The 20,525-nt window shown below is 40.5% G+C and overlaps 2 protein-coding genes across 3 annotated transcripts in view; one reads left to right on the top strand and one right to left on the bottom strand.

Annotated features, from left to right (window-relative positions):
* Positions 1–6,638: 6,638 nt before the first annotated feature.
* On the bottom strand, positions 6,639–19,804 carry OXSM (3-oxoacyl-ACP synthase, mitochondrial). Of its 2 annotated transcripts, none has more exons than XM_014518770.2 (4): positions 19,684–19,804; positions 17,619–17,694; positions 12,671–13,689; positions 6,639–8,487 (listed from the first exon to the last, which is right to left on the bottom strand). In XM_014518770.2, exons 3-4 carry the CDS (start codon positions 13,654–13,656, stop codon positions 8,085–8,087), a joined length of 1,389 nt encoding a protein of 462 aa, XP_014374256.1. In that variant the 5' UTR covers positions 13,657–13,689; positions 17,619–17,694; positions 19,684–19,804; the 3' UTR covers positions 6,639–8,084. The 2 variants fall into 2 exon arrangements, with proteins under 2 accessions (XP_014374256.1, XP_006021260.1); XM_006021198.3 differs by having other exon boundaries at positions 17,619–17,690; positions 19,684–19,792.
* Positions 19,494–20,525, top strand: part of NGLY1 (N-glycanase 1) — a 43,588-nt gene continuing 42,556 nt past the window's right edge. Inside the window, exon 1 of the mRNA XM_014518769.2 lies at positions 19,494–19,929. Within this exon, the coding sequence (XP_014374255.1) occupies positions 19,802–19,929 (128 nt within the window). The 5' untranslated portion in view covers positions 19,494–19,801. The remainder of the gene's footprint in view (positions 19,930–20,525) is intronic.

Genomic DNA, 20,525 nt, shown 5'->3' with positions numbered 1-20,525 from the left:
GGAGAGGACCGGTGGCGAGCTAGAATTAGTCACGGACGCGTAATGGTTGATTTAAAGATTGTTTACTTACACCAAGGATGGTCGTGGTGTAGGCTGGACAGTTTCCAGGTTCAGCTCCACTTAAATCCTCGTTAGAGGACTACGACAATTTGTTCTTTGCCCCGGAGTTATTGAAGCTCCGTGGGTTCGGTAGTTTCTTTGCCCCGTTTATCGGCGATGGGGAGAGGCTAGAGGCTGTTCGTTCTTTTCCCCGGAGTTGTTGAAGCTCCGTGGGTTTGGTTATCAGGCCTCTATTGCCTTTTAAGAAAAGCGTTGGGTCCGTAAGGATCCGCAGCGCTTAGAGATCTTCACGCTCTCCCTCTCGAACTCCAATTGCTCTCTCTCCAACTTGGGCAGAAACCACCCAAGCTCTTTATACGGCTAGCAAGCCAATCGCTAGCCGCCACGTGTGCATGTATTAGAATCGGCCAATAATGTGGCACGAATTAGAATACAAATGGCAGGAACTCCTTTGCACCGTGCATTTCCTGGATGCAAAAGAAATGCACCATGCAAAGAAAGCTACAAATTTGGCGGGAATACTCCGTTGCACCGGGGTTCTCCTCTGCAGCAGAAAACTCCACCGTGCAAAGAAGCTGCAATTTAGCGGGAAAATACTTTAGCAGTGCCGAAGCACACACAAACAAAAAATCACAACTTTGGGTTGTGACACACATTAAAGTGCACATGTAGATGCGCCCACTAGGTCAGAAGCATATTGCAAGAAGAAATTTCTTGGCTGATTTATAAAAGCAAAGGATTTTGGTGATATTCTTACTGGACCTCTTGTATACTTAAAAGATGTTAGAAAAGCTATCAGGCACAAAGTGCCCTTCTTCAGGTTACTAACTATACAGTTGGTCCAATAAAATATATCACCAAAAATCTCTTATTCTCACATATTTCCTGTATCGTTATAGCTGCAATAATTCTCCAATCCTACTACACCATTTTCTGATTTACTCAGAGTTCATGATCCTAGTTCTAGCAGCTTTTAGGGGCTACATTTTACAGATTACCTCTGGAGTGTCTCTTGCAGTACACCAGCCTAATGTCATATTTTATTCATATATTTCTGCTTTTCTAGTATGCAACCCAAATCCTTATTTGTCTTCTTGCTTACATTAGATATTACAAGCTAACAGGTTTGCAGATTTTTTTCCGACAATGACTCCCCAAACTCTCTTTGCATTAATATGCTGATGCACTTTTCTATCACTTCTTGGATTTTATTTCAGACTTATTATTCATTAATCCCTGTTGGACTGCATTGCTTCATACTAAATCAACTGCTGAAATAATCTAAATCCTTCTATATCAGACTGCATTTTTCTCATCATTCTCTCCACTTTTCTGTTTAGTAACGGTAGCAAATGCAAAAATTATACTGTTCAGTCCTATAATTCAAGTCATTTGTGTACAAATATGAGAATTTAGGGTACTGTTAATCCTTGCTATATCCCACTAGGAATCTTTCCACCATTAAAAATATTCATTTACAGTACAGCTTCCACATTTTCTGCATTTTAAATTCAGTATGCCAGCCTTCCTCCACTTACACAGATCTAAAGCCTAGACTTGAGTTTTTAATATGAAATCTTGTGAAAGGTCTAATCAGTTATCCCTCTGATAACCAGCTCTACCCCCAAAATCTTTCTTATGTCAAGCACTGTCCAAGAGTTAGCTAACTAGGACATTTGCTGATGCTAAAAAGAAAAATGCTATGTTCTTGACTTCAGTTGTTCCTTTGCAAAGTATTTCCTACTGGATCCTATATACCAGTATTAAACTTCATTTTTTGTGTAAAACATTGATCCTTTCTAAGCTCTTAGCCCCTACCCCAGGTTGTTTCTCTTTAGTCTGTTTTAAATGCCATTTAAAAGATTCTGCAAAATTCCAAAAGAAATACTATCTCCCAAAAGATTCTGCAAAATTCCAAAAGTTTTACATGGTTTTATTTTTCCATTGTTTTGATGACAAGAGCAACCCAGCATCACCATTCCCTTTTCCTTTCTCTCTAGTTTATTCAGTACTAAAATGCCACATTGTGATATCAACCATCTGAATCACAACCAGTATTTTGGAACAATAAAACAGACCTACCCCTGAAGAGTCCAGCCCAGTTTTCAAATGAACCCAGTGCATGCTGGAAGTGTAGTCACTGTTGCGTGAATAGTCTTGCTGTGCAGTTATGAATAAAAAAACTCCTCACTGTTGTGTCTCACTGCTTTGATTTAACACAGAAACAATGTATGAGAAGTAATAAATTCTACAGCAAAGATAAAAAGAAGAGAATAATAAAGTAGAGATCTATGTTCCCTATACTGTTGTCTTCTGAACATCACCTATGTGGAAGATTAAGTCTACAAGTTTTCTATGTTTGGAAAAATGATGACAGGGAAAAAAAACAGTCGTAATTGGAGCAGGTGCCAACAGAGCCAGTTTAGTTATAAGCCTTATGCTATCATCTCCAGTGAATCATCAGTTTTCAACTACGGTTGAATGCTGACTTTTAATGTGCCTACTTTAGCTGTATAATCATTTCTGATACCTTTAGCACCATGTATATAAGAAAAAGCAACTCTAGTTAAATAAAAAGGCAGAGAGATTAATGTTTTATGTATGTTGTCATTACATAGGTAGATACCTTGCATTATATTTACAATATTTGAATTAAAATATAACTTTGGATTTCTGCCCATCAGCTTATTACATTCCTATGATGCATTTTCATTTCTTCATCAGTCCATCATATTTTTCAGTATGTTTTTTCTAAATGCACATTAATTAAGGTGGGATCTGTCTGTTGAAATATTGTCCCTCACTCGTACAGCATTAGCTTTCCATAAATGAACTTATCTGAAGTTGACATTGTGCATAACTAGATGTGAGAATTGATCCAGCTTTTATTAGGATCTGTATTTCCCTGACTAGAAAGCTGGACAGGACACAATGACATGGCTAACTACTTTTCTCTGGTCAGAGGAACTGGAGTCAGAAGCTAGCTTCTGTTCCTAGCTCTTTAACATGTTCCACTATTTGACCTTTGTCCAGGTCCAGGCAGCAGTCACATTTGAAGCATTTTAAATACCTTTGAAGTGCTTCAAATGGTAAGCTGTATAAATGGTGTGTCCTTTGAAGCTCTCCAGCCTAGTAACTGTTTGAATGAAGAACTCCTTAGAAGCATTTTTTCTTGATGCGTATATGCTTATGGAGTATGACAGACCTCTGGACCCTCCAGAATCCCACAATTCTCTGCTTCCCCCCACCATGGGAGAAGAGGAAGAGAGAGCAAGACAGACCATAAGTGGAACCAGGAGACTCCATGCCCTCCCCACCACCGGAGCTCTGCAGCCCCTACTCCTCGCATACCTCTCTGGTTCCACAGCATAGGAGCTACAGACTTCCATTCTAGCGCTTAGAGAGGGCAATGGCACTCTGACATCCACTGACATCTTCTCTGCTCCCCATAAAATCAGAGGGGAGGAAAGAAGCAGAACCACAGCCCTGGGAGATTGGTGGGCTGCAGAGTAGTACCACTCTACTTTGTGATGGGAGAGGGAAATGGAGCCACACACCATCACAGGCCAGTGTTGCAGCCCCTGGCTGACAGGGCCGGCCTGTCCTATCCTGCAGAACCTGCAGCTGCAGGAAGCCCCACACCCAAGGGGATGTGCCCTGCTTGCTCCCCTCTCCCCCCGCCTGCGCCATGTTTAAAGGGCTCGATGTAGGCAGGGAGCCCCTTTCCAGGTGAGCGGGAGGAGTTCCCAGCTCCACTCCTGCCCTGGCCCTGGGGAGGGAACCCAGGTGTCCCCAACATGTGCTGCCCCAACCCTGCAGAGCCCACATGCATCCAGCCTGGTCCCAACTATTTTATTTCAGTGAGTTTATACTGCAATTAACCACAATTTTGATTTTTTAATGGATCAGGGGGCCCCAAAAAATTGTGGGCTGGCCCTGCTGGCTGAAGAGTATTTCTGTATGCAGCTGTGGTGATACTGATGTGCTCCAGCCAAAAGGTGTGACAGGAGCTGTATGTCTTGGGGTGAAACCCTATAATTTTTTTAACTGTTTCCAGGCCTGTTATGTTTGGAAACATTTCAGTGTGTGTCTGCATGCATGAGATTGCTATGTGAAAAATACTATGCAAGTGCTAAAATAAAAATATCTTGTAGATTGGCAGGCAAATGTACTGAGCTAGGAGCAGGAAACCCTGACTTCTAGTCCTCTTTTTCAGTGCCTGTTGTTACTAATCCAGTGCACTTCAAAGCCCTTATATCCCAGAGGCCAAAAAACCCATTGTGGTTCAAAAAAAGGATTGGACATTTATAAAAAATTGTCCATGCAGAACTGCAGTAATGATACATCAAAAAGAGAGATTTGGGAAATATATTAACCCTAACACTCTAGATCATTAGTCAATCTCGAATATTCAGTGAGGTACAAATAAACTTCTTTGGAATTATTATCCTTAACTGGCAACTGCAAGATTTCTTGTACCTCCTTCCAAAATCACTGCTACAGGACATTGCTCTGGATAGTTGTTTTACCAGACAGATAGCATATCTGTATGACAGTTGGCATATGTCATACAACAAGGCAATTCCTATGGTATTATAGAGCACTGAAATGCCCACCTGTTCCTTTCTGTCTCCAGGTAAGAATATTTAACATCATATCTTAACTCATTAAGTAATATCCATATATGAAGTCAGGTGCAATTCCATCTTGCTTTCTGAAAGGTCTTGGTGTTCAAGTATTTTAATAATAACATGAGAGGTGAGGGTAAAAAGGAAAACATTTTCTTGAAACCATATACATGCATTTCATTTTTAACAGAACTAAGCTGTTCACAGAAGCCATAAGCTCAGAATGATATAACCAAATAACAGATAACCGAGTAGCTATAACCTCAGCATATTATTTCAATACGATATTTTCATTTTGATGCATTTCCTCTTAAAAAAAAAAAAAAAAAAGCTTTTCATTTTACGATGTCATGCTTCTAATCTTGGTTTAGGCAAAAAGGAATGGGACTACAAAACTACAAAAGTAATGGGATTTTTATTACTGTTTAAGTACAGCAAAATAAATTCTGTCAGTATGCTAGATTGGGACAGATGTTAAGGTAAGGTTGGCATATGTCAGAAAGGTTGTCTTCTTCACAGCATGTCTGGGCACATCATCATGTGTTGTGCATTGATGGCCTATTAAAAATGTCACTTCTACTCTGTGTTTCAGCTCATTTGCCACCTAGGCATTCCTCTTTAAACTGTTGCTCTGTCTCTTTTCATATATTAGTTATATAATTTGCCAAATGTCAGCTAAGTTTCTGTAAAATGTCATAAATTAAAATAAACGTGTAACCTATTATGGGAACAGATTCAAGAATCTTTATTTATGTCTTCTTATGAAACAGATGACATGAATATGGGCAACAGTCAACTTGTACAATGTTGGACTGCTTAAAAATCTGCACAAGACAGATGCATATTTGATTGAGCTGGATCATGTTACTACTCCCACATATGCACTTCTATGTAATTATGGAAAATTTTCATCTGATGTCTGTCTTTGCAGGGTTGCTTAGCATAGCAGCACTCAGAGACTAGACCGGGTGCTTCCTGCCATGGATTCCCTCTGAAGAATCAAGTATCTCATCTTATGAAGTTAATGCAACACTGTCAAGACATCTGAATTATTATTAGAAAATAAAAACTTTTCCATACACCCTAAATCACAAGGTACTGAGTGCCTCAGTTTTCCACGTTGACAGTAGCTACTGACACCTTCATGGTCCCCTTCATGGCAACCCACATAAGGATTCTGTTCTTCTGTTGTCACCTTTCATATGATGGGATACCAGTTATCCTCTCCATTGAGGTCTTGAGGCTGCAGCCCCCCGCCATGCATTATAAACACCTCAGCAAATCTAACTCCAGTTCAAATCTGCAGCACAGCTCTCAGACACAAGGACAGGGTACATCAGTTTTTATAAAGCAAAGTACTATACATTGAGAACAAAAAAATTCAGATAAAAAGTATATTCCTCAAACACATTGAAGAACTTATAAATATATTTAACCCACAAGGCAGTCACCCATCATCCACATGGCAACCCCAGCAGGTTGGTAACAATCTTATGCTTGCCATAGACTGAGACTCACCCCAAGCCAGGACTGTCATTTTACATAGTTTGTGTTATTTGTCATTATAGTAATCTAGGCTAGGAACAGAAGTGACACACAAACTGGTATAAGTGACTGGAAACCTTTCAAAGCTGTCTGTAACACAACAGAAGTTCAGTGCACATAAACCACTCTCAAAAAGGCCCAAACCAGTTCAAGATAAACCTGGATGGATGTAGTATCAGACTTAATTGATTTAGTTTAAACTGGTTTATTAAACTTCTGTCCCAGATCCCCTCCAGATTCAAGTTAACTCTCAGTCTCCTAGAACCCAGCAACGCCCCCCGCCCCCCTCATAGGATGGGTGGGCTAGCCTTGGCCCAAGTTGTATGCTCCAGCTGAACCAGGAAGCATGCTCTAGCACCCCCTGGCTTCTGGCCTGGGCCACTGTGGGCATGTGGCTGCATTTCCAGAATCAAAAGAGAATAACTGTTCACTTGCTTATTGATTTAGTCTACAGTTTAGACTAATCTGCAAAGATTGAATTGAATCAGCCTCAGGATTTTTGACTGTCTGTACTTAGCCTTAGAATCATGTAAAAAATTTTCCTGGGAGCGGTATAGATTGAAAATTCAGGAGACATTTTCCCCGCTTATTTCACTGCTGGAGATTTGTATTAATGACCTTCATTGTCTCTAAACCCAGTAGGAAATATTATTTTAGATTACTAAACCAGAAATATAATCACTAACAAAAACATCAAGTTAATAGTCCCTGCATGCCCCATGATTCTATAACAGTTATCATACCGTACACATTCAACATTCATGGATTTCAAAGACAGAGGCACATTGCAGGATGAGATCATGCAATAAGAGAGATTATTAAATGTAATCTTTTAACATAAATTTGTTTTTATATTGTATGCTAATTATTCTTTGAATTTCATTTATTCTGGAAAATTTAAAACATGGCTAAGCTTTACTTCTAGGCTGTCATACACTGCAAAAGACTGGAATGCTTTCATTGTACACACAGCAGGGGAATTTGTATATATTTATTTAAATACTATCTATCACAGTGTGAAATAAAATCATGGTTACCAACATATTCAAGGAAGAAACAAGCAAGTGACAGAATAACCCACCCTTTAAATTAAAATATATCTCTGTACACTAATAGCCTTTAGGGGAAAAGTCATTTCAACTGAGTTACTATTGTCATGTTGTAAAAAGATTTAGCTTTGATGAAAACAAAAGCCTAAGCCTCAACACCCTGCAGCTGTCTCTCACTACCTGAAAACTGTTTTTTTTCCCCATCTAATTGGGACAAACTTTGAAAATGATTTGGAGAACAATTCCATTTAAAAAACCATTTTATATTTCTGAGCTTACTGGGGGGAAAATGGAAGCTTTTTTTAATTTTGGCATATACTTTTGCAGACTTATTTGTAATAAAGTATTTTAGAGAATTTAAAACTATTTTTAAAGAGAGCATTGCTGAAGTGATGAATTTGTTATTTCAAAGGTTACATTTAAACTGAAATAAGACTAATAATACTGTAAGGGAAAGAACAGACCAATTAAACAATGAGTGCTGAATCCTCCCAAGTGCTGAGCATCCTGAATTCCCAGCAAAGTGAGTATGAACTGCAGACACATAGCACAGTCCAGGAACCATACAACATTAAGTATTGCTTATTGAAAATATGATTTTATGCTTTCTCCTGCACTCTGTAATATAACCTGGTAAGTATCAGAGGGAATGAGGGGTGAAGGAAGGAGTCTCAAATGTGAGCAAATAAAAAGTGTTCTGGTTTGTGTAAAAATGCTGTGGGACAACAAGTTATGCATCATTGCAAATAATTTTTCAGGTTATGCACCAATCTAAATGCATAGTAATTATACACATTTTAAACTAAATATTACCAAAGCACAAGGTTGCATTAGTACCACCAAAGCCAAATGAGTTAGTGAGAGCAATGCGTCGTTTTGCACTTTTCCACTCTTGGGCTGTTAGTGGAACATAATTGAGGTCAAATTCTGGCTCTGTGTTATGCAGGTTTAGAGTTGGTGGTAAAATTCCATGGTAACAGGACAGTGCAGTAAAACCTGCTTCTATTGCTCCTGCAGCCCCTAAGAGATGTCCTGTCGCTCCCTTTGTTGAGGAAACTGCAAGATTATATGCATGCTCTTTAAAAAGTCTCTTGATAGCTTGATTCTCAGCAGCATCTCCTAGTGGCGTAGAAGTGGCATGCGCATTGACATACGTTACTTCTTCAGGACTTATTCCAGAATCTTTTATTGCTGCAGACATACATCTAAGGAAAGAGATAGAAAGAGAGCCTGATTTCCCACTGCCTTTGGAGTTGTTCACAAACATCTGTACAGGATGACCTGAAATCAGGATGCAGAATAAAGGCACAAACTTTGTACAACTATAATCATACAAGGTGAAAGGCAAAGGAGAAACAGGCCCATATACTTTATCATCAGAAATGCAAGAACATTATATTTATTTAGACCTTGGTCATCTTTCATGGAATCATAGGAAACTAGAGCTGGAAGGAACCTCATGAAACCCCCAAAATCTTGATCGGTACACCCCTACTTGTGTGTACTGTCTGCTTTTGGTAGGTAGCAAAATTGTCTTGTAAAAGTGGTAGAAATGGGTCTGGGGGTCAGTACAGTCAAGTTCTTGGAAACATATCCCTATTTGTTACATTGTAAAGTGGGTTCCCTTTATGTGAATTCGAGTTATGCACCCTTTCCCAGGAATGCAAGTACAGCATAAAGCGAGGGTAACCTGTATTTCAGTTGAGACCTCACCAGTGCTGAACAGAGCAGAAGAATCACTTCCCTTGATTTGCAGGCAAAAAATAATGGGATAGTTACATTTTCAGCAGGCCAACCTCAGCATTTTCCTTGTCACAAAAGGCTAAACAACATGCTGATTTTTTGGTCCCATTCTTTTATATTTATATCTATGGATATGAAAGTGCTCTATTTTCTCACCTATGACATGTATCTTCTCTTTCCCATTCCTCCCAAAAAACAGCCCTCCAAAATTGGGGTGCATGTTTTAAGTGAGGAAGCTGTTTTCTTTGTTGGAGACAACATCCATGACATGCAGCTGTCAGGATGGCTGCTGTTGTATACGCTCAATAAGCTAAAGGGGCAGTGTCATGTGTTAACCTTCTCACGGCTGTACTTACTGGCTGAGCTTTTGCCTGAAGCAACAAGTGATCTTTTGAAGAGGCTTGTGATATGGAAACAGCACTTTATTTACCGAACCTTTTTTTGAAGAAGTACTTCCAGTAAAGAAACTAACAGTCTTACAATTGCCCTTTGCAAAGGCCTAGGACATAACCTGGTGTGGCTTAGAGTTAAGTCCTGGAAACAGTTTCCAGGAAGCCTGGTATTGCAGGCGACAGTCTGTCACACTAGAAAGTTCCTGATGCCATGCTTCTGTGTTGCCAGGAGGACTCAATCTATAGCATATGGTCAGCCATGATTTTGAAAAAAAAAAGTCTTATGTTTTGCCTTTCAAAAACATTGTTTCAAAAACATTGTGTGTTTTCTTTGGGGGTGTGTTGTATCTGAAAAAAATGTGGTACTCTACCTATTACTCAGAAAATGTTCATCTGTATTAATCTGCAGAAAACTGATTTTCACACAATTTGAAAACCTGTTACCCCCATTTACAATGTTTTAATGCTTTAGGTTTATAAAATGAACATTGTGTTAATGCTGCATAAATGATTTGATCTCATTTAAACCTGTTATCTGTTTAAGCACATAAGCCACCTGAGAGCTTTGCATGGATTAACTAAATAACATTGCTGAAGAACACAGGGAGAATTTTCTAGCTTTCATAGCTTTACTGTAGTAAGTTAAAGGTTCGACATGTGTAAAAGTCAAGACGTTTAAAGTATTGGTTTTCAAAACAACCCCTTTTGTGTGTATATATAACATAGATACAACCATACCAGGCAGTCCAAAAAATAAAGCAAGTAGAACACCACAAGAAGGCGGGCTGAATGAGAAGTGATATGGATGAGAGAGACTCCTAATTATAGCTAAACCTAAATGTCCATTATCTGTACCTTCTTAGAAAGTGCCAGTGTGAGTCAGTCCACTGTGCTGACTTTGGTGGAATGATGCTATAGGTATAATGTATGGTTAGCTAATTTCTCCTCTTTTTATATGATGTGCCTTCCTTTGTAAACGATTTTTGCCCTGGCAGGGGAATGTACTAAATGATTTAATTTTTGAGTTGTTCTGCATGTGTGCATTCAATAACAAATGTCAGTATATTAAGTATACAGCTGCTGCATAGTTTTGTAAGGCTCAGTCCACATTTCAGCTTGATTATGTATTTAATATAGAAGAATAATTTACCAGATTTCTTCTTATAACACTTAGTTTGTAATTAATTGCTTTGCTAATCTGGGAAATGTATTGTTCTATATTTCATTGTTAATCTCAGTTTCTCCCTAGCTGCAGATTTTTTTTTCCATCCTTGTTAGTTCTTTGCAACACAGTTTTCATATGTACATCTTAACATTGTAGAAATGTAGTAATTCAATTTGCAGTGAGAAATGGTTAACAATTAATCTCAGTGTCTCCCAAACTACAAATATTTTTACTTCTGGGATAACTGTTTACAAATGTATTATCAATTTTTCATACATATAATTGTAACAAGAAATTCAGTGGGAAATAGATCATTTTGTATTAAATGTTATTTAATTGTTTATTGTGATACATTTGTATTAACTTTACAAATGAAAAGGGACCTCCATGGATCAGTAATATCTATAGTTTGTGGGTCCATTCATTGTGTCTCCCTTTTCTCACCTGTGAAATATTTTTTTGCAGTGTTAGTGAGCAACCACACTAGGCTTCCCAGGACTGTCATTAATTTTAGAGCTATATTATGGAGTTCGTCCGGAGTCCCTCAAGTATAAATTTATCCCAAACTTGGAAAATTGGTCCTGAGTGGTCAGTCCTTTAAACATTCCTGTGGTGCCAGGTAGACTCCTTCTGGTTCCAGAGTTCTGTATTCAGTCTCGGAACTGTGAAGGGCCTGGTATTGTGTTCTAGATTTTGGTACCCCACAGTTGGTCACTTTATCTACTGTAAACTATAATTCAATCAATATATTCTACACGGTATAACAATAAAGGAGGATAGCATTAGATTACTAATAGAGGACAGGATTAGGTTTCAAAATGACGTTGATAAACTAGAAAAAATGGTTTGAATTTAATTAAATTTAAGAAGAAGTGCAAAGTCAACTGCCTGAATACAAATTGGAAGATGACTGACTCTGCTACAGCACTGTGGAAAAAGACTTGGGGGTTATAGTGGACTACGAGGTGAATATGAATCAACAAAGTGTCCTCATAAAAAAAACAAATAGTATACTGAGTTGTGGTAACCAGAGCACTGCCTGCAGTACAAACTGCTTTTGTACTTTACTGTAGCTCCTGTCTATAGGCACAGGGTGAATGAGGTTAAAAAAACTGTAATATGATAACCTTTAACAACAACCTGCTGAGAGTTATTTGTGTGAATCTGTATATATCAAAAGTACATGTGAAATATTCTAATATGGAATAACCCTTTCATAACACTTTATTGAGAGGCCAATTCTAAAGAGCATCAACACCATAAAGAAAGAAAAAGAGGATATAGCCTTAAAAAAAAAATCTTTCATCATTCAGGTTGATTTCTCAAACTTTTGGAAACCTGTAGGCCTGTTTATCACTTACACATCAGATAAAATACACATGAATTAGGCCTGTGCGAAGCGACAAGTATTCACTTTGAATTCAGATTCAACTGATTTGGAAGGACAGTGATTTGATTAGGAGATTTGAATCACTATCCTGATTCGATTTGGCCGAATTGCATCCAAAGATTCGGCGCCGCTTTGGAGATTCAGCCATAGACTAAACAGGCAGCAGTCCTCACCATGCTGGACATAGCTGCCTCCATCGAGGGGGGCAGGGGGGCACAGCAGTGCTGGGCGCGGGGGCTATGCCCTGCTGCCGCTTGCCCAGCCAAGGCCGGGGGCAGGGCGCGATGCAGGGCGGAAGGGGGCAAATGGCAGCAGGGTATAGCTCCCGCTTCCAGCACTGCCACCTAATTCATAGCCTGCCACTTGCCTAATCAGGGCAGGGGGCATGGGATGCGGGTGCTGTTTAATCTATGGCCGAATCTCTGAAGCAGCGCCAAATCTTTTCCAAATTGATTCAGAAGCTTCTGATTCAATTTGGACCTTTTAATTGGTCTCCCAATTTGATTCAGATTCAGAGATTCGGCTGTCGAATCAGGCCAAATCTCCTCCAAATCAAATCGGCTACCAAAGCTTCGCACAGCCCTAATATGAATGCTATATATGAGAGGTGCACAATGTTTCTCTAGATACCGTTGTAAAATGCTGATTAACAGAAAATAACATCTTAATAATTTATCTGTAAATCTACAGGTTCTTACCTGAAAGCACCATCTCCGTTTGGATCAGGGGCTGTTATGTGGCAAGCATCACCAGAGAGTCCATAGCCTAAAATTTCTGCATAGACCCTTGCTCCTCTTTGTACAGCATGGTCATATTCTTCCAACACCAACACAGCTGCACCTTCTCCCATTACAAATCCTTCTCTCTGTGAATCAAATGGTCGGCATGCCAGCATAGGGCTTGAGTTAAAATTAGTGCTGAGGGCCCGGGCTCTGGCAAATCCAGCCAAAGACAATGAACTTATACAAGCCTCTGTTCCTCCAGCCAGCATCACATCAGCATCACCATAAGTTATAAATCTAAAGGAATCTCCAACAGCATGTGCTCCTGTAGTGCAAGCAGTTGATACAGCATGATTGGGCCCTTTTAGTTGGTGTCTAATACTGATCTGACCTGCTGCCATATTGACCAGGATCTTAGGGACAAAGAATGGGCTGACTTTGCTATATCCCTTTGTCTTAAATGTCAAGGCTGTATTGAAAATCTCTTCTAGTGGAACCATTCCCATTCCAACAGCCACACCAGCAGTGAAGCGGTCCAGTTCAGACTGTGGATGCCAACAGGAGTCTTTTATTGCTAGCTCTGCAGCACTAATGGCCATGATAGTGGCAGAAGACATGGATTTGATCTCTGATTTTGACAAAAATAATTCTTCATTAAACTGACCCTCACCATTTCCCCTTGGCACACAAGCAGCCACTTTACATGGAACATTTGTATATTCTTCCCCATTTAGAGAAACAATTCCACTGTCTCCTTGGAGAAGGCGGTTCCATACGAATTGTGTCCCAACACCAAGAGGAGATACTAAGCCAATACCTGTGATAACTACTCGCCTTCGACATTTAGAAAGCGATTTGGTGCTAAAACTCTTTCTATTATATGTTAAACACTGATTTAGTTGGGGGGTCCGAAGATGAAGACTTGCAAGTTTCAGTAAACCTTGTGAACACTGCAAAAACATGGTGGAGAGGCCAGGATTACCTGCAGCTCATTCCTGCAACAAAAAAGGCATCAATAAAGTATCTAATGTGAAAGGTCTAAAGCAGATTACAATTCAGATTTACCTTTTAAATACCTGTTTGCTTTCTAAACTGCAGAGAAGGATGAACTCTGCCTGACAAGAAACATCCTACTGCAGCTATATGGTTATAGGCCTTCATTGCAACCTGTATAGGAAACAGTAGTTTCTACTGAATAGGGTCCTTGATAAAGTCACAAGAATTGGATTCAGTTCCTGGCTTTGCTCTTGACCTGGTGTGACATTCTGGGCAAGTCATTACACTTTGCTGTCCCACTGTATTTCTCCTCTTACCCTCTGTCTGTGTGTAAGCTCTTCAAGGGCAGGCAATGTGTCTCATAATGTGTTTGAACAGTGTCTAGTACAATGAAGTCTTAATGCTGTAGTGCAATATAAATAAACAAGTGCCTTCACTCAAATTTTCCTCACGTTGTACTTAGAAATGTATACTCTCATGGGCAGTAAAAATATGACCTTAATAGTAAGACAATCAATGGATCAGTTAATAATATTTGTTTTTCTTTTTGTAGAACATGAACAACTTGAATGGAGTGCAAGTTGCCCATAGGCCATGGGCCAAAGGTTGGAATCTACTAACTTAGAAAAATAATTCTGTAAAGAAAACAGTAGAGCAGAGACCCATTTTTATCATTCTCAGGAGTATCTTATGAAATTTGCTCAAATAAGGGGAAAAAAAATCTAACTGGTAAATCTGCAAACTCTTCCTCGATTTTTAAAAATCATATATGGGGGTTTTTATATATCTATATCTATAGATATAGATATATATAAAACCATAAAGAACTTCCCAGTATAAAGAAATATCTCTGCAATGGCAGGAACATAGAAAAAATATGAACTGCTAAATTAGATCAGACCAGCAGTCTAAGAGATTATTCTCTACCAATGTCAATACCAGATTCTTCTAATAAAGGTATACTGAAAAAGTAATCTTGATACAAAATCCAATATTACGTAAAGTTAGATACAGTTCTTTTCAAAGTGAGAGTTATTAATCCCATTACAGAATTATGTTCTGATTCAGTATAGCAACTGATGGGGGACACATTATTTTATCAGGTTATACAATTTAAAAAATAATTTTAAAAAAATGGATTTGACTTAAATTATTTCTCTCTGTAAGTAAACATACTTACAGAAATTGTAATAACCAATGTTAAGATATAAACTTGCTATACTTCATTATTTTTAAGTTGAATGAAAAACACAAAGCAGAAAATTAAACCACAAAACTAACAGAAGTCTCTGGCTAAGAAAATAGAACCAGATTTTTTTTTTCAATAGCACTGAACCACTTCTGGAGGGGGCAGCAGCCTCTTCTACAGATACAGCTCTTTATTTCAGTTAATGGAATTACATTAAATTCCATGTCTAAGTCATTCAAAACAGAGAAGCTGATTATGATTTGAATGAGGAGAAAAGCATATTTCCTTCTTCCACTATATATGGTTAATAAAAATGGCACATGACAGAATGAGAACTATTAGTTCTAAAACCCTGAAAACCATGGTAAAAAGTAACTCTTGGTTCAATTCCCTAATCATAGATAATACTGTCTCTATTTAGTAAATTACTTGAAAAACATATTTAAAAGTAAGTTTATGTATCCAACACATTTTAGGAACTTATAATCCATTAAAATATATATTTTAAATGCTTCAACTCTGCTTTTGAATTTATTCTCAATTTCCATCTAAACAGCAAATAATCTAATAAAAATAGTCAAAAAATGCAAAAAATGTGGTTCAGAATAAGCATGTTTCATGCTATATTACTGCTTAAATAAATATGTATTACTATAACATCCTTCTGGTTAGCAAAAAGTACTAAATTTAGGTCCTGGACCGGCAGCACATACTGCAGTGTAATTTACATCAGCTATCTCCAGGGCTACTGCATACAGTAGGTAGCTATTATCATCAGAGCTGGGAACAATGGATGGCTCATTTGCTTTTAACAAAACAGCAACACCAAGATGGAAGAAACAAATGAAACCCAAACTAGTGTAACTTGTAACATTAGTTTCCCCTCCAGTTCTTTTAAAGGCAATTCTCCACAAGACTGAGTGAAGTCACCCTAGCTTAGAGATATGTATTATCTGTCTCTTTTTTTTTTCCACACCAGCATAAAAAAAATTGTTGGTTTAGTATGTAGGCGTTAATGGTATTTTCATTTTTAAAGCAACAACTTGTAATGGTTATCAAGTAGGAGTGCACTGATAGAGGTTTTTGGGGCCAATGTAGATACCTGATATTTAAGGAGGCATATTGGCCGATACTGACCTGATTTCCGATACAGCTGCCTCCAGCCTGTAAGACCGTTGTGGTGGAAGGGGAGGGGGTAAATCAATGCCCCCCTGCAGTGAGGGAGGGGGCAGGGGCTGGGGCAGGGAAGGCATGGGATAGAGCTGCAGCTTGTGGGGGGGCGGCTCCCACCACTGCTTGCACCCCAGGAGGGCACGAGGGGCATGTGCCCCCAGATCTGCACGGGGTGAGGTGGGGCAGGCTGCAGCTGCAGACTGGAGCCAGAGCTGCGCAGGGCTCTCAGTGGGAGATGGACTTGGAGCAGGCCCCAGCAGCACTGGGAGGCAGGTGCAGCCACCCCAAATTTCAGACTCCATCCACATGCCGGGAAGAGCTGGGGCTGCACTGGGCCGGTTGTGGCTGTGGCGCTGGGAGTGCAGCTGCAATTAAATTAAAGCCACCTCCCAGTGCCCGCTCCAAGCCCAGCCCCCAACAAGAAGAACCCCATGCAGCTCCAGCTGCAGCCCTCAGATCTGGGGGTACACACCTCCCCCGTGCCCTCCCAGGGTGCAAGCAGTGGCAGGAGCCATCCTCCTCCACGAGACACGGCTCCATCCCATGCCCACCCCATCTCGGTTGGGCAGCACCTGCCCCTGCCCGGTCCCTCACCGTGGGGGGCATTGATCTGCCCCCCTCATTCCCCTTCCACCACAATGGACTTACCAGCTGGAGGCAGTTCTCCACACTGCTAGGCTCCGCTCCTTGCTGCCTGAGTGCTGTACTGAGGCTGCATGGAGCACGGGAACTTATTGGCCAAATTATCGGCCCCATCAGGCCAATTTTCAATACAGAACAGCCAATTTTCTTTATGTCAGTACCAATCTGATATCGGACCAATGTATCAGTGCACTTCTATTACCAAGCAATGGCAATCGGTCCTTCTTAAGAAAACAATTAAAAGTTACAAATACTAAATCAAATTAACTTTGATTATTTAAAACAAAGGTCCCTGCTTGTTGATTAAACTTAGGAATATTAATTACTTTAAATTTAATTTAAATCAATCCAAGCTGCCTTCCATAGAAGTGAATACATTTAATTGTCAGGCATGCTGTGTGTGGAGACTTTTCAGTAACTGTTTGCAAAGTGACCATATTTTATGGTTATCTTGACCACAAGAGGATCTAAAACCACAGCTCAAGTAGTCAATTGAATTCTCATGCACAAAAGTAAAAATATCATCAAAGATTAACATAGATGAAGTCATAAACTACCTAAGGTGTTGTATGAAAGCACAAATAGAAGTAAACATTAGATGAAGCACTGGTATTAGCCATATTTCTTAGTGGGAAGCAACAATGAGAATTACTGGGGAGGAGTTAGTATGGTTGCATAGTTTATATAATTGTTATAAAACAGGAAAAATCTGTCCTAGCATGGTAAAAATTGCTAAGATTCGTTTTAGGTAAAATGCAAAAAAATATATATTTTCAGTTTGTAAGAGAAGTGCAAGGCTTTATAGGATGGTAATGTATCAGAAAAGCAAGTACAGCTTCAACCTTGCTGTAAAAAGAAAGAAAGCAAGACCATACCAAGTAGGTACAACAGAACAGAAACACCTTCATCTTACATATTACATACCCGAGTGTCTAATTTTCAGTGCTGAGTGTCTCTGACTCCACGTGAAGTCAAGTGAAGCAACAGGTGCTCAGCCTACCTGAATATCAGGAGCATAAAGCACATTTATAGGTATAAAAACAGTAAAAAATAGGGATGAGACTCACCAAGGTAAGTGCATTAGGAGTTTCTAATCAATGTTTTAATTAAAATCAATGGGTTACATTGAAAATTCTCAGAAAATTCCGTTTTCTCACAAAAAATTGCTGCAAACTTCGGGGAAAAGGCACTATATTCTTCCTACAAAACAAAGATTGAATCCTTGTTTTATGTGAAAAAAATGCAACTATGGAGATGCTGGTTGTGATACCATAATATGCTATGGTGCAACTGGAGCATACGTTTGAATTATATTTCAGCTTACGTATTTCTAATCTGGATAAGAAGAGAAATATCTTTTGTGCCCTTAAATATCTTCTGTATCCTTACGAGAGCACTGAAAGAAAAAAATGACTACATTTGTCAGATCCAGGGAAGAATGCCTTGCATTCAAAAGCTTGTCTAACTGTATCCCAATCACGTAGTTGGTCCAATTAAAGACAGCATCACCCTAATAAATCCTTGCCTCTCGCATACAATTGTCATTAAATTTGGCCATTAAACTGCTTCTACTCAACTGGGTTTTTTCACCCTATAGCTCAACAGTTAGCTTTGAGGGTGCTTCTATGATTATCAATACACATAAACATAAGTGGAGAATAAGTGTTTCCTATTTTTCATATGCCCTGAGAAGATCTTGTTTACATAGGGCACAGGACAAGTTTCACTTGTATCTACCATTAATTCACTGTGTCGCTTTAAGCAAGTTGCCCAAGCCAACAGCTAGGCACTTAAATCCACAGGCACTGATGTAATTTTTTTTTTTGAGATCCATTTTCTGTGCCAGCTAATTAGTGGCCTAGTTGGCCAGCCTACCCTCTGCAAGTAGCCATGTTGTCACCTTATTATTGAGGGGGAAAAAAGTTATTTTGCTGTTAGCCTTTTCTTGAATGCTTATATTTCTTGAAGACAAGGTTCTTTGGGTGAATCTTTTATTAGTTGGTCTAATAAACGATATCAGATTCACCCAAAGAACCTTGCCTTCCTATGTCCTTTGACCAACATGACTACAACCTATACCCGTGTATATTTCTTGAACGCCTTTTCTCGAACACATGATCAGACACATACCTTGTGTTAACAACAGATTTCCCTACTGCAGGTGACCTCCCTGACATAACTAGGGATGGTCAGTCTGATGTCGCTGAAGGCAACGGAGGCCCGACTAAAGCTCTCGGTAATTTGGCTAGAGCAACACAGGCCAACCTATGACAACCCGCTCCTTACCTTTAACAATACCCATGCTATTGCAGTGCTGTTGCCCCCGATTTGTAAAGGCCCCGGACGTGCAGCCTGGGGCAGGATGAGAATGCAGAATGGCTGGGAAGAGGCCCAGTCCCCAGCTTCCTGGTGTAGCCTAATACTAGCAAGCAAAATTTGTGGCAGAGGTGATATCTTTTATTGGACCAACTAGATGTTTGGAAAAAAAAAAATCCTTTATTTGCAAGCTTTTGGGCACCCTTCATCAGGCATAGGAGAGACTGCAAAGATCGTAAAAGTTCTCCTAGGTAGAAATGAAAATTCATACACCTGAAATCATTCACCCACTTGCCTCATCCAAGCAACTCTGGACCTGTCATTTCCCCAGGCCTCCTCCCCACCAAGGCAGTAGGGAAGGGTGTGCTCTGGCACCAGCTGCAGCCCCAGGCTGGGCGAAAAAAAATGGAGCCTGGCCCTTTAATCCTCAACCCCGGTTCCGGGAACAAGTGCTGAGGGCAGCGGCTTCGCGGTTACTACTGCGCATGCTCAATAGTATCGACCTGGCTAAACTCGGCCCGTGCCGTATGACAGAACCGTCCCCTGTGTCCCCAGCGGCAGCAGTAGCTCCTCCCCCGCTGGCACAGACCAGGAAGGGAGAAGCGGCAGCCCCGGAGTCCGCCTGCATCAGGTCAATAAAGTTCCTGAGACAAAACGCGCCCGCCCGCATCACCTTCGCTGTGCCAGCGACTGCTTCGGAGCCTTCCGGATTTGGGGCGGGCGGGCGCGTGTTAAAAAGCGTCTGCTCGCGGGTAAGGGGAGGAAAGCACCAGGCACCCGACTGAAGAACGATGGCGGCCGTAGTGGGCCAATCCTCGCCACCGTCCTCCCAAGCCGTGAGCGAGCTCTGCCAGAACGCCCGAGAAGCTTTCCTGGAGGCCTCGCGGCTGCTGCTCACCTACGCGGATAACATCATCAGGTCAGTGGCTCGGGCGGGCGGGCCCGCCAAACAGAGCGGCGCCGGGCAGGAAGTTTGTGACTCGCAGCTAGCGGGCGGGCGGGATCTGATCAGCTTTAGGAAAGCGCTGGTGGCAGCGCGCAGGGCTGTCCCCGTGCCGGGTCTCACCTCGAGGGCCATCGCTGCCTGGGCGCTGTACCTAGGGCGCTGCCAGCCCCGGCCGGGCCCCGGGCCCCCTTCCAGGTGTTCAGCCCCTGGTATCTTGCCCATCATCCCCGCATCTGGATACATCATGCACAGCGGTACATTGCTACCCTCCTTAGGGCAGCCTGTGCATTTCGTACACCACAGTCCCTTTGGGTTGGCCACTCACTCGGGGTAGGTACTTCTTGTCACCTTGTTTTCATGTTTAACTCTTTGAATTGTTGTTTAAAAAGAACATCTAAAAAGGTCCAGTTTATCTCTTCCCTTTTGCTTCTTTCTCTGCTCACCTCAAAGAAAAACGGGCAAATGACTTCTACTGTCAAGTTTCTCACATCTGCCAAAAGGAATGAAAACTCGTGGAAGAAGTGATATCTTTTATTAGACCAACTAGATATTTGCAAACAAATCAGTTT

Source organism: Alligator sinensis, unplaced genomic scaffold (assembly GCF_000455745.1).
Source record: "Alligator sinensis unplaced genomic scaffold, ASM45574v1 scaffold299_1, whole genome shotgun sequence".
Classification (NCBI taxonomy): Eukaryota; Metazoa; Chordata; order Crocodylia; family Alligatoridae; genus Alligator; species Alligator sinensis.
This window is presented reverse-complemented; position numbering and strand designations above follow the sequence as displayed.